Here is a 13,666-nt window from a genome sequence, read left to right on the forward strand (position 1 = left end):
GTCAGACAGAGGAAGAGACAGAAGGAGACAAAGGTGGAAGGACGGAGAAGGAGGAGGGGCATAGAGGAGAGAAATGAGGAAAGAGGAGGAAGTGAGTTGTGAGCACAGCAGTATTAATCCGCCTCTTTCTTCACCAGCGTAAAAAACCCAAGAATGATCATTAAACAGTTCATTCAGGAAGTGAATGAGCCATGACATCACTTCCTCACTGGAGGCAGCAGGATGTACGGAAATGGCTCTGGAGTTCCTCTGGCGCGCGGGGAGGGAGGGAAAGAGAGGGGGAGAAGGAGAGAGAGAAAGACGGGAGGAGAGAGAAACCAGAATTCAGTTGGCATGGAATGGTGTCATCCATTTCTCTCTCACACACACACACACACACACTTATGACCTCTGTGAGAAGATCCAATCACATTAGGTTCTATGGGGCGTTTCTCTCTCTCTCCCACACACACACACAAACCTGGAGACAGGCTGCAGCTGCTGTTTAAACACTCCGCAGGTAGCTGCCCTCTGCCTTTCACTCTCATATATAGCTGTATCAGTGCTCTGGTTTTGCACAGGGGGTTTCAAGCTGTGTGTGTGTGTGTGTGTGTGTGGATGGGGTGAGGGTGTAGAACGGCACAGTGGCAGCTGGAGCGTGTCCGTCTCTTCAGCTTGTGTGGCTTCTAGTTGGGGGCAGCTGCAGCCAAATGCGCCTTTGTCGTCCCCAGACAATAGAGAGTGTCACCATCGCCCCCGTCACCCACGCTTCCATTCGCCTATTGATCACAATGTCCACACACAAACACACGCGCCATGTGAAAGAGAGAGGGGAGTGGAAGAGAGAGAGAGAGAGAGAGAGAGAGAGGACTCAACACAGAGGGCTGTTAAGGAGATGATTGAGTGAAAGAAAGCTGAAAGAAAACAAAACCAAAAAAATCCTTCACCCACCTTGATGGATGGAGGGAAGGAGGAAGGAAGAGTGAGAGAAAGGGAGAAATAGAGAGATGAAAATGAGGGGAACAAAGAAATACTGAGCCGGTACGAGCATGGCTCTGCTTTGAGTGGTCATGGAAGGAGCTCAAGCAAACACACACACCACTTCATGGCTTTGTGCAGTGATCTGATGTCAGTGGGGCTGTGTAAGGGATGTTGGTGCCGGGTGTTTTTACACTGACCCTGGCACAGCGCTACAGCCGCTGCCATTCTACCTCGGCGCCCTATCCCTAACCCTGAACGTGCCGGTGAATGTGTCGTTTACTGTGGGGCCACCGACTGCCGTTTCATTCCTATTGCTTAAGGACTCTGGCTAAGATACACACCACACGAGTACACAGTGAACGGCCAGCTGGCGGACAGGTACACATCGTACCCAAACCACGCCAAGCTCAGTGGTCTGATCCGCTTGTGATGTGCCTCAACCACCACGCAATGTCAACGCTTTCTTTCTAGCAACAGCAAAACGCTTGCACATAGCCCTGGTCTTACCTCTCGCAGGTCTTCAGCAGAATATTTCTAATTCTACAGTCACTTGCTCTTCACAGCAGTGTTGCACAATGTGAGCGGTTTTCCATAAATGCATATAATTTTGATAGAACATTCACCTTTTCAAATTCAGCCTGTCATTATTTTGTGCGGGTTGGAAACGCCATGTCTCACATCGAGCTTTGTGAGACCACTTTGAATTGACACTTCTCTCCCAAAAGTGGGGGACGTAATGCTCCAGAGCTCCCAGTGAAGACCCTGGTTAACGTCCAATCGCATCAGTCCTGCACACAGGCTCCAGGAGCCAGTGAGGGACCAGAACTGGAACGCTGAACTAACCGGACACCTTGAACTTGCCATTAAGCCGAGATGCATAACTACATTATCCACACCAAGGCCCTCAAAACCAAACTACATCATCCAGTATATAAGGAGATACAAAGCTGTTACATTATTCACATTCAAGAGGAAATATAGATCAACATGATTGAATATTGGCATATTACCATATATAGGGTTAGGAAGATGTTTATAAATACACCAAGAGACAAGCAGAACGTGTCTTGCTATTGTGAGGACTTGCTATTGTGAAGTTGAAGGAGCTCTGAGCCAGAAGACCACAGCTACACGCTGGGGTTAAGGCATCTTGAGCCCGACACCACAGACTCTCGCCAGAGACGAAGCCCTGCCTGGCGTAGCCCTCTGAAGGGGCGGAGCCAGACGCAAGTCGCAGACATGGGTCAAGGCCTACTAAAAAACAGCACGCAACGGCAAAGAAACTCAGCTCCATTCAAAGAAACAGTGAAAACCACAAAGGGCCTAGGACACAAAGCGAAAACCTCCAAACTCAGATATGAGTGCACACACACAGAGTGCCACGCTTTGTTTTCCCTGCATGTACCGTGCGTCAGTCTTAGCCACACTGACAGTCGTCAGTCGCTCCCACTGCTTCAGGTGTGAAAGGCAGTTGTTAGTAGCTTCAACAATACTACCTCAAGTCCATACAACAGCACTCCTACATATAAAACTTCAGCCTGAAGGGAGGAACTATATGAGGTTGTATATGGATATGAAGTATGTGTATATGAGGTATATGTAGCATATGAGAGCGTACATGTACATGAGGTGTGTGTATATACACACATTAGTGGGAAAAAAACAGCCACTGCATCAACACAATATGCCGTCTGTGTACGCTGCGTCTGGAGACGAAAGCCTTTACGGGCGACACTAGAGACTTTGTCAGGAGCAGGTTTCCGCGCTCGCTTTACTGATGCCGCGGCCGCATGGAACAAAAGGAAGAAAGGTAATGAGGAAGGGAAAAGAGAAAGACAAAAAGGACGACCTTTCACCTTCGGTTCAGCTTCTCGTTTCAGTTAGTTTATTTTCCACTGCTTACAAAAAGAAACAAAGAAAAACAACCGATGAACACTTTTATGCCAAATTCTACGGCTGACAGAGCTGCTGCGACAAAGTCTCATTTACGCATCAATGAGATTGAAACAAGGGTGATTTGCATTCAGCAGTTCTGCAGGGGTCATGGTAACACTGAGGTCAAAGGGCACAGAGTGCCCAGTGTTCCAGTGGAGCGTAGCCCTAGACAACGCACAGAGAACAGCAGCACAGGGACTTGTTGGGAGGCTGAGCGCAAGTTGAACCAAAAAAAACAGAAAAAAAGAAAACCGCAAACTCAGATTATTATACTACTGATAATAATAATAAGAACAATAATAATAATAACAACAATTATAATAATAATTATTATTATTATACAAAATAAAAATCAAAAGTTGATGTTTTGAAGCCGAGCTCTTGTGGTTTGGGGCAGGTTCCCGGTTGCCATGTCAGTCGGAGTTTGTGGGCACTGCAGTGCAGCTCATGTGAGCTGGCATCCAGGGTTTGGATTCTTGATGCAAGACAGAAATAATACAAACACAAACCTGCCAGCAGAGACTCGGTGGACGCCTCCGAGGACATGTGCGTACGTGAGACAGAGAGAGACAGACACACACACACTGCACGTGAGTGTCTTCGCCCCACAAGACCATCAGCATAAACAGGTGAAGGTCACCAACTTTGGACCTGTTCCTAAAGGGTTCCTAAGGTTTCCGCCATCGGCTTTATATTTGTATTGCCTTATATGGCTACATGCAGACCATTAAAACAAATAGATGACTGGCTTGTGTTTTGTCAATATCATATTACACACATTTGCAAAGCCCTGGATAATGGACAATACGAGCTATAGATCTGCAAAGAAACCCAATCAACTTCACTTTTTTTTATCTTCAAAAGTAAATACTACATGTTTGAGTAAGCAAAAAAAGACCACTGCTAGATGGCTCATATGCGCAGCCATTAAGAGAGAATTTCAATATTTTTTTAGTCATGCTGTTTTTTGTTTTGTTTTTTACTTCCTTTTTTTGTAACATTTCAAAACTTTTTACCTCAAATTTCTATTAGGAAGTTGTACTCTGTAAGGTAAGGGGGATGGGCTATCCTATCTCGATGATCTCGATCGTAGCCTTCAAACCCAAACCAGACTCTCCACTAAGGCAACAAGTTTCCCCCAGTCACTTTTAAAAGCACACTCTAAAACTCCTTCCAGCCAAGGGTGATTCGCTCTGCTAATCACCACATCCAGCGACCCGAGGATCTTGTTGCTACCCAGAACACATTTCCGGAAACATTTTTTTCTCACTTTTAAAACCATTGCCTTAAAACAGTGCAAAAAAAAAAAAAAATCCCCTCAAAACAAAAACAAAACCTGTGCAATAAGTCTACCGCCAAAACATCATAATACACGTATATACATTTTTTTTTAAAACAAAGAACGTGATTTAAAAAAATCAATAATATAATAACATTACAAGAACAATATTATAGACAAGAATAAACACATCAGCAGTGGGAGAGGAAAGAAAACCCTGAAGAGAAACACAAGACAAATAAAGACAAAGACGCCAGGAGTGGAGCCCGATGCTTCTCTCTGAACTCCAGTCAGCAGCCCTCCACCCACACCACCCACACCCACCCACACCCACCCAACGGGCTGGCTCAGACAAGAGGAGTGTGTGCGCGTGTGCGCACGTATGTGTATGCGTACGCACGTGTCTGGCCTTTCAGTCTCCAGTGGCCATCTGCCATCAGGCTAGTCAGGCTGCAGAGAGTGTGTGTGTGTGTGTGTGTGTGTGTGAGAGAGAGAGAGACAGACAAAGGCAGTCTGAGCCCTTTCCAGTCTGTCTGCTTGACCTCGGCTAGACAGTCCTGATGGGCAACAGCGGGCTCCAGGGAGAGGATTTGCGACACAATGAGACACGCTCAAGCTTACACGCACACGCGTGTCTGAAGAGGGGGAGGTGAGGAATGGGCACAGAGAGGGCAGGCTGTAGGAAGAAGGGGGCGGAGCTGGAGGATGGACAGGTAGATGCATATGATCACAAAAGCAAAGGAAACGAGGATTTCCCCGTCTGTTAGAGTTAAAATGCCAAGACTCCACCCTCTGTTCCTCCACCACAGCTCCACTGGTCTCATCTGAACATCTCAGCTGTAATAGTGTGTGGACATGGCTTGTGTGTGTGTGTGTGTGTGTGTGTGTGTGTGTGTGTGTGTGTGTGTTATGCATATGCATCTGGGCGTGGATTTGCTGTTGATGAGTCTATCTGAATGACATCCTCCTCATGGCACCTCATGTTTATGTATGTGCCATTTCCTTATGTCTGTTAATGTAATAGCCGTCTGGATTTATGTCTGGACCACATCATTAACATGCGAGCGTGAACAAAAAAAAAAAAGGACATACATATTCATTAAAAATCTGCATATAATTAGCCTTTTACCCTTGACCCCTAGACCAACCCCTGAACTTGTCAGCATCAAATCCATCCATCAGTCTAGTTACCTATTCATCAATTTACCCATTCATCTATCCATCATCATGCATCCACCCCTTATCCATCCATAATCCATCCCTCCATCCTGGTCCGGTTCTGTCTTCTAGAAAAACTGTGTTTTCCTCTACACCCACACGCGTGTGCGTGTTTGTGAGCGTTGCCGACGGCGTCACGCGGTCAGTTTCTGGATGGTTCTGTTGTAGTACTGCGTGGTGAGGGCCTCCAGGGGACCCCAGCGGTGCGCATGGAGCTCAACGACCTCCATGAGCAGAGAGCGCGTGAGCGGAGACTCGGACGGACACAGCATCTTATCCCTGACCACCGCCAACAGCTCACTCATCATCTCAGGAAACTGCTCCTCCAACAGACGGCCTGCGCTCTGCAGCTGGACACACACACGCGTGCGCGCACACACACACGCAGACACACACACAGACAATCATCAGTCCAAACTGGGGGGGAGGAGATACAACAAAAGATAGAGAGAGAGAGAGAGAGAGAGAGAGAGAGGGATGAGGAGGAGGAGAGAAATGGAACTGAGGTCAGGAGCAATAGAAGAAAGGGTGGAGACAGAAGGAGAAAGGTCAGAGGTCACAGCTGAATGGTGGGATGAGGTCAGATGTCAACACCAGGAGAAGAAGAGAGGCAGTGGCAGTAACAGGCAGAGAGAGAGAGAGAGGAGAGAGAGAGAGAGGAGAGAGAGAGAGAGAGAGAGAGAGAGAGAGGCGTGTGGTGTTTTAGACTCCTGCTGGCCAGACTGTCTGTCTCCTCCTGATCCAGTTTACCGGCTCTCTTTGGTGGTGGAGTACCCTAAAGACTCTCCCCTGTCTGGAGCCAAGCACACTACACTGACAGATGCTCTAATGGCTAATCTTTAGTGTCTTTGTTTGGGTTTTTGTGTGTGTGTGTGTGTGTGTGTGTGGCAACATGCACCTGTGTAAGAAAGTGAAACTCCATATCTACAGTTATATCATAACTGGTTCGGTGACTAAGGGCTATCTTTGATAAACCCTATTTCTATATATAATAATCAACCTTATCATTAATTATCACACCTGTGTGTGTGTGTGTGTGTGTGTGTGTGTGTGTGTGTGTGTATGTTTGGGGGGGGGGGGGGTGTTTGTGTGAGTGTGTGTGTGTGTGGGGGGGGGGGTATGGATGTGTGAGTGTATGGAGGGTGTTTGTGTGTGTGTGGATATGGGTATGTGGATATATTGGTGGATGAGTGTGTATGTGGATATATGGGTGTGTGGATATATGGGTGCATGAGTGTGTGTGTGGATATATGGGTGTGTGGATATATGGGTGCAGGAGTGTGTGTGTGTGTATGTGTGAGACAGCACCCTCACACCGGCTGAGGACCGTTGTCCTGCCCGTATATGAGGCAGCTGTCAGGGATGCGTGCTGGGCCCCGGGCACCCTCTCTGAGGTCTGATTATGGAGCCCAAACATACAGTAACTCCAAGCAGGACGTAGTTACACTGTGGAAGGTAACTGGCCATTGTTCTCAGTCTACTAGAGAGCTGGTCCAGTCCCTGCAATCCCCGGTCTGGCCATGCCAGAATGCTGCTCTGATCGGCCCCGTGCTGAGAAAACTCGCTTGCCCGCGATTGGCCTCATATCACACAGGAAACGCATGGCTACTGGTGTGTTTCCAGGCGCACTGGGATGGGTGGGCAGTGATGTCACTTGTGCGGCCCACCCACAGGGTGTGCTGAAGCCCCTGCCCCTGCCCCTGTTCTGCTGAGGCTCCTCCCCCTGCTCTGCTCTGCTCCAGGGCTTCATTTTGCTCACACAGCTTTCTTGTCTGTCCTGCCAAACACCACAATGTTCATATGTCGGGTTTTTAGGACCCTGTATATTGTTTACGTGTTGGGTTTTTAAGACTCGTGTAAATATGTTTACGTGTTGGGTTTTTTAAGGCCACGTGTAAACAACACAACGTTTACATTTTGGGTATTTAGGACCTCTGTAAACAACACGACATTCGCCTGTTGGGTTTATATGACCTATGTAACCAACAACGTTTACATGCTGGGTTTTTATGACCTCTGTAAGCAACACAACTCTCACATGTTGGGTTTTTAGGACTTGTGTACAACACAGACACACTCACCTCCATTGAGCAACAGAGGACCGCGTCTTCCTTCACCTCCACTGATTCCAGTAACTGAAAGAAAAACACACACACACACACACACACACACAAACAGGAAGAGATAGATACAGATGAGCATCAGTGCTAAGGATTTCAACACTACCAATGTTTCAGAGCAGATTTAAATGCAGCCAAAGAGAGGAACTGGCCCTGGTCCTCCTCCTGAGACCAAGCCTCTGGTCTGTTTCCCCCTCACACAGAGAGCGCTGCAGAAGCAACAGGTCACTGTCCCAGTTACAACCAAAACTACATCACCTGCTGAATCCAAACAAACTGGTGTTTGTGTGTGTGTGTGTGTGTGTGTTGGGGAGGGGGGGCAGTTATCATCCAGCTTTAGCCTGTACATCATCAGAGGTGAACTCACCACAGCCTGTGCCCTGGATCTAGCGTGACTGAGAGGAATTACCCGCTAACAGATGGCTAAAGTTTAAACCGAACTCTTAAGGAGCTCACTCCACCCAGGAGCTCCACGTAGGCGAGGACGTCCCAAAGTTCTCCCAGGACAGGTACAGGGAGACTGAACACAGACCCTCGCAGCCAGAACACTGGCACATGGAGACTGCCTACAATGTCTACACACACACACACCCACCCACACACACACACCCTACCTTCCTATACTCTCATTCTTGCTCCCGCACACCCCCACAACCACCCTTACACAGAACATATTTGATTGGCAGCTTATATCCATTTTCATGAGTGGACTTGTATGCCCCTCCCCCTCTTCCTGTGTGTGTGTGTGTGTGTGTGTTGTACCTAAATGAGAGCTCATTGCTCTGCCAAATGTAAAATTGAAATCTTCAAACATCTCAGAGTTTCAGTACGATTAGCCTAAAACCGTGTAGACAAACATCTAATCCTCTCTCTCCTGACAGGCAGCCGTTCCGACGCTCCAACGTTATTCCACATGCAGGTAAACCCAAGTGGAGCTGGCACCGACAGAGAGCAGCAGTGGCATTCAACATCCGCTCCGGGTTTCTCATGCTCGTTACTTTGCCAAGTAACTGAAAGAGCTCGTCGAGTCATGGGTTCACAAGACTGCTGCGAGAGTGTGAGTGCGCGTACACGTGTTTGAAGTATTACTAAGCGGGCTGGATGCTTTTGTGATCAGCTGGGATTAAAGTGATTTAGGGCAGTAGTGAGCGTAGTGAGCGAGTGTGTGTTTGTGTCATTCGGTTACCTCCCTCCCTCTGCCGTGTTATATGAGATCTTTTTCCCCTCAGGGTAGAAGGAATGGCTACAGGAGTATATATACGTGCGTGCGTGTGTGTGTGTGTGTGTGTGTGTGTGTTCCCTGTGCGCGGGGAGCTCCAGTGAGATGACTTACAGAGCACAAGGTAGGGAAAGCAGTTGGGCACCGACACAGACAGCTCTTTGTGAGGGTGGGGGCCTACTAGGGCCTAGGAGAGCAGGATCATCAAAGAGGAAGGCCTGGATACCCTCTAGCAAAATGGCTGACAGGGCGGTCATTGCGTTCCAGTGAGACGCCAGCCAAAAAAGTGCCTCCACTTACTCCAATTCACACTGCCCTCAAAAAACATCGCCCAGCACACGCAGCCCTGACGAGCAGAACTCAACTTTCACTAAACACACCAAGCTGCCCGTGCTGAACTATACGCAAGCGAGCAATCAGGAGCAAGTGTGCAGCGGTGATCGCCATGGCCACCCGACCACCGTGGAATGCGGTAGTTCTCTTATTCTGGCACAAATGCAGCATGACGGAGACGCAGAGGGAGCAGACGGAGGCGCTGGGGAAGATGACAAAGGAAACCGGACAGAACCGGAGATGGAGAGGGGAAAAAAAAAAAAAAAAAACCCCACTGAAAAAGTGCTTTGTGCTTTGGCCTGGCTCGCTCTCTGCAGGTTCTCTGGGGTGTGGGAATGGAGCGTTTTCCTGTGGAGCAGAGGGGTTAAGTACTGGGCCGGTAAACGATCCCTGCCAGACCCGCCGCTCACTCTCACAGGCAGACTGCAATTAGCGTGACGCTAGCCAGGCTGCCGCGCGCCGCTAGCTGAGAAGCTAGGCAGGTCCGCCTCCTGCAGTGAGGGTCACGTGAGCGGGAGGGACTGGTGGATGTTTCCTGCAGCAGGGGGCCACGTGAGCGGGAGAGACCGGCATCTGCCTCCTGCAGTGGGGGTCACGTGAGTGGGAGAGAGCCGCGTCTGCCTCCTGCTACGTGGGTCACTGAGCGGGAGAGACCGGCACTTAAGTGCATGTGTTTCTGTTTCTCAATACAAGAGACAGCGGGGCACAGCAGGACTCAGCGGGACAGCCCGAGAGCTTTCTGATACCCCGGAATCTTTTCTTCTCTCTAATTAATATATAAGGAAGGAAAAAACGGACACAGAGATACACAAAGATGAGGAAAGAACACACAGCATGAGATCCTCATGTATGCAGTGTGCTCTGCACTGAGGGGGAAAGGCGTCCACAGCTCGCCACAAAACACACCCCACATTCTAGCTTCAGCATAAAGGCTGTGGATCACCAGCGCAGCCGATACTCGCGACACTGGCAGGCCTGTGCACACAGCTGGAATGATCAGAATCTAGTAGAGCATGAAGGTCTGTGTGGTCTCGGGACATGGCTATGCATGAAATTTATGTTGCATGTAGCGTGTGTGTGTGTGTGTGTGTGTGTGTGTGTGTGTGTGTGTGTGTGTGTGTTGGACTTCAGGGCAGAGGTCTGTGGGTCTGGCAGTCAGCGTAATGACTGAGGTGGTCTCACCACTCTGGTCTCCAGGGAGACAGCTGCTTTATGTCCACTGTGAAACATCCCATAATGATGTCCCGGGAGAGCAGAAGTATGATGGCTACTGGCTCAGGTTACAAACACACACACACACACACACACACACACACACACACACACACACACACACACACACACACACACACACACACCAAACCCCATCACACACATATATGAGTGAGCACACACACACACACACACACACACACACACACACACACCAAACCCCATCACACACATATATGAGTGAGCACACACACACACACACACACACACACACACACACACCAAACCCCATCACACACATATATGAGTGAGCACACACACACACACACACACACACACACACACCAAACCCCATCACACACATATATGAGTGAGCACACACACACACACACACACACACACACACACACACATACACACACACACACACACACCTCTGTCTCTCCCTCCCTACCAGCTCATTCTCCATTCTCTAAAAAAAACAAAGGCCAGGAATCCTGACATATATAAAGCAGACATGCTTCCTGCCCAGTACATACTCAACATAACGATCACACGGGCTGCTCCCCGCTGCCGTTCATGTTAGGACCACACCTACTGAGAGCCTGCGCCTTAAATACCACCTCAACTCCAATAACACAACACATCTGATAAACACATTTGTGTAAGCAAAAACGAAGTCACACAATACAATGGATGACTTCAGAGACTCCATAAACCAGACAAGAGACGTTCCAGAAGCTTCTGTTATATAAGCTTCTCTCTCTCTCTCTGTGTGTGTGTGTGTGTGTGTGTCCTGTACTTCAAGGCTGGCCTCCCACACCCACTGTGATTTGGACGCAGCTGTCATGTAGCTACACATCAGCATCCAACACACCTGTAATTAACCAACCTGCCCTGCTGCTTAGCGAGCTCTGCACAGACACAATCTACACACACCTGGCTGCCAGACAGGCTGCCATGTAAACGCTGGGTAGTATTTGTTTGTCTCTCTCTCTCTCTCTCTCTCTCTCTCTCTCTCTCTCACACACACACACACACACACACACACACACACACACACACACACACACACACACACACACACACACACACACACACACACACACACACACACACACAAACACACACGGTTAAAACAGCCAAGGAAAGATCAGTCAAACTGAGCCAAACAGTAACCTGGCTGCTATCCTCAGTTTGAAAAAAACATTTTGTGAGAATGTGCGCACGTGCACGCACGCACGCACACCTGAACTGTCATCTGTTTCCTTAGTCTGAGCTTTTCCTTCACATTTCGGCTCATTACCTCAAAGCTCTGATGTTCTGGAAGAAAACAGGCACCCAGGCATCTAGTGGAGATGTTACAGATTTAGTGACAACTTCTAAGTGACCAGAATGCTAGCTGTTAATAGTAAATTACTAAAGGTTATATTTCCTTATTTCATTTAAGCTTTGCTTCAGTTGTGTTTTTAGCTTAATAAATAAATGAATGAATATTTATTACATTATTATTATTTATTACTTTAGTTCCAGTGTTAAAATTTACATACAGCAGTCATAGTCATTAGTCATAAACAGTCACATACCTCACAAACACACACCTCAGACACATACCTGTCACATACCTCACCATCAGTCATTAGTTATAGTCACATACCTCAGTCATATACCTCAATTACATACAGCACAATCATATAGTCATTAGTCATAAACACAGTCACATACCTCAGTCACATACCTCAGACACATACCTCACCATCAGCCATTAGTTATAGTCACATACCTCAGTCATATACCTCAATCACATACAGCACAATCATATAGTCATTAGTCATAAACACAGTCACATACCTCACAGACAGACACCTCAGACACATACCTGTCACATACCTCACCATCAGTCATTAGTTATAGTCACATACCTCAGTCATATACCTCAATCACATACAGCACAATCATATAGTCATTAGTCATAAACACAGTCACATACCTCACAAACACACACCTCAGACACATACCTGTCACATACCTCACCATCAGTCATTAGTTATAGTCACATACCTCAGTCATATACCTCAATCACATACAGCACAATCATATAGTCATTAGTCATAAACACAGTCACATACCTCACAGACAGACACCTCACACACACCTCAGACACTTACCTCACCATCAGTCATTAGTTATAGTCACATACCTCAGTCATATACCTCAATCACATACAGTACAATCATATAGTCATTAGTCATAAACACAGTCACATACCTCACAGACAGACACCTCACACACACCTCAGACACTTACCTCACCATCAGTCATTAGTTATAGTCACATACCTCAATCACATACAGCACAATCATATAGTCATTAGTCATAAACACAGTCACATACCTCACAGTCACACACCTCACAGTCACAAATGTCAGTCACATACAGCACAGTCATATACAGCATCTATGAGGTTTTTTCAGCACAGTCTGGAAATGCCATCATTCTTGGTCATAACAGTTTTAATTTAATATGAAAAATGGTTTCAATTAGTGTCATTTTGTGATCCAAAGTGTTATTTTTTAACATTTAGATCTGGTTAACAATAATAATGCCACTGGGTTTTTTAGCAACAGTGAGAATCGGGTGTAAGCAGTGAAACTGAACTCCAAGTCCACTTCAGGACTCGTGACCTGGGTTCACTGTAAGATACTCTGAGCACATTAGGAGCATGTCTGCATCTTACAACATTTGCAGGCACACTGAAAATTCTTTTGCACTTGGGTTGTGCATTCTGACTGGACTGGTGTATCTCGACAGACATGGCTACTACGATTCCTAAGCCAGCCGCCTACCATGTTACGCTGCATCTTTTCATCCTGCTTTATTTGTGTGTGTGTGTTCGAGAAATAGAGAGAGGGCTTGTGGAATTATATTCTACAGTTCTTCATGCCACTGTAGGCGCTGCTCCACGATAAACCCTGCAGGGGTGTACTGCTTTAAATGGTTAAATAGTTGGCAGACTAACGCAGGACACCCTTCCCCTTGAGGAGGGTAACTGGTGCCTTCCAGGCTGACTGGTGAAGTGGCCTTAGACTGTACCAAGTACTGACATGAAGGGGTGGGGGATTAGCCGCAAAACACAGCTTTCTTAGAGGCTCTGTACTTTGCTATATTATGGAAGTTTCTCACGTATTCGCTCATCCTGCCTGTTAATATGCCGACTGTGTGGGTGGGTGTCATTTTAATTTCACACCACTGCCAAACACAGGGAGACAGACAGACGCACACACGGCGGGAGCAGAAGCAAAAAATAGAACTTATCATACAAGTGCAAGAAAGGAGTCAGACAGACTAGAATATGAGTTGGGCCACAGTATGCGCAATTATATTACTGGT

At 47.4% G+C, this 13,666-nt stretch overlaps 1 protein-coding gene across 4 annotated transcripts in view; it reads right to left on the reverse strand.

Moving 5' to 3' along the window:
- Window positions 1-4,503: 4,503 nt before the first annotated feature.
- The window catches only part of ctif (CBP80/20-dependent translation initiation factor), a 46,848-nt gene continuing 37,685 nt past the window's right edge, over window positions 4,504-13,666 (reverse strand). For all 4 annotated transcript variants that reach the window (XM_035527029.1, XM_035527028.1, XM_035527027.1 and 1 more), the window contains 2 exons: window positions 7,474-7,527; window positions 4,504-5,742 (listed from right to left, as the gene is read on the reverse strand). In XM_035527029.1, the coding sequence (XP_035382922.1) occupies window positions 5,527-5,742; window positions 7,474-7,527 (270 nt within the window). In that variant the 3' untranslated portion in view covers window positions 4,504-5,526. The remainder of the gene's footprint in view (window positions 5,743-7,473; window positions 7,528-13,666) is intronic.

Source organism: Electrophorus electricus, chromosome 6 (genome assembly GCF_013358815.1).
Source record: "Electrophorus electricus isolate fEleEle1 chromosome 6, fEleEle1.pri, whole genome shotgun sequence".
NCBI lineage: Eukaryota > Metazoa > Chordata > Actinopteri > Gymnotiformes > Gymnotidae > Electrophorus > Electrophorus electricus.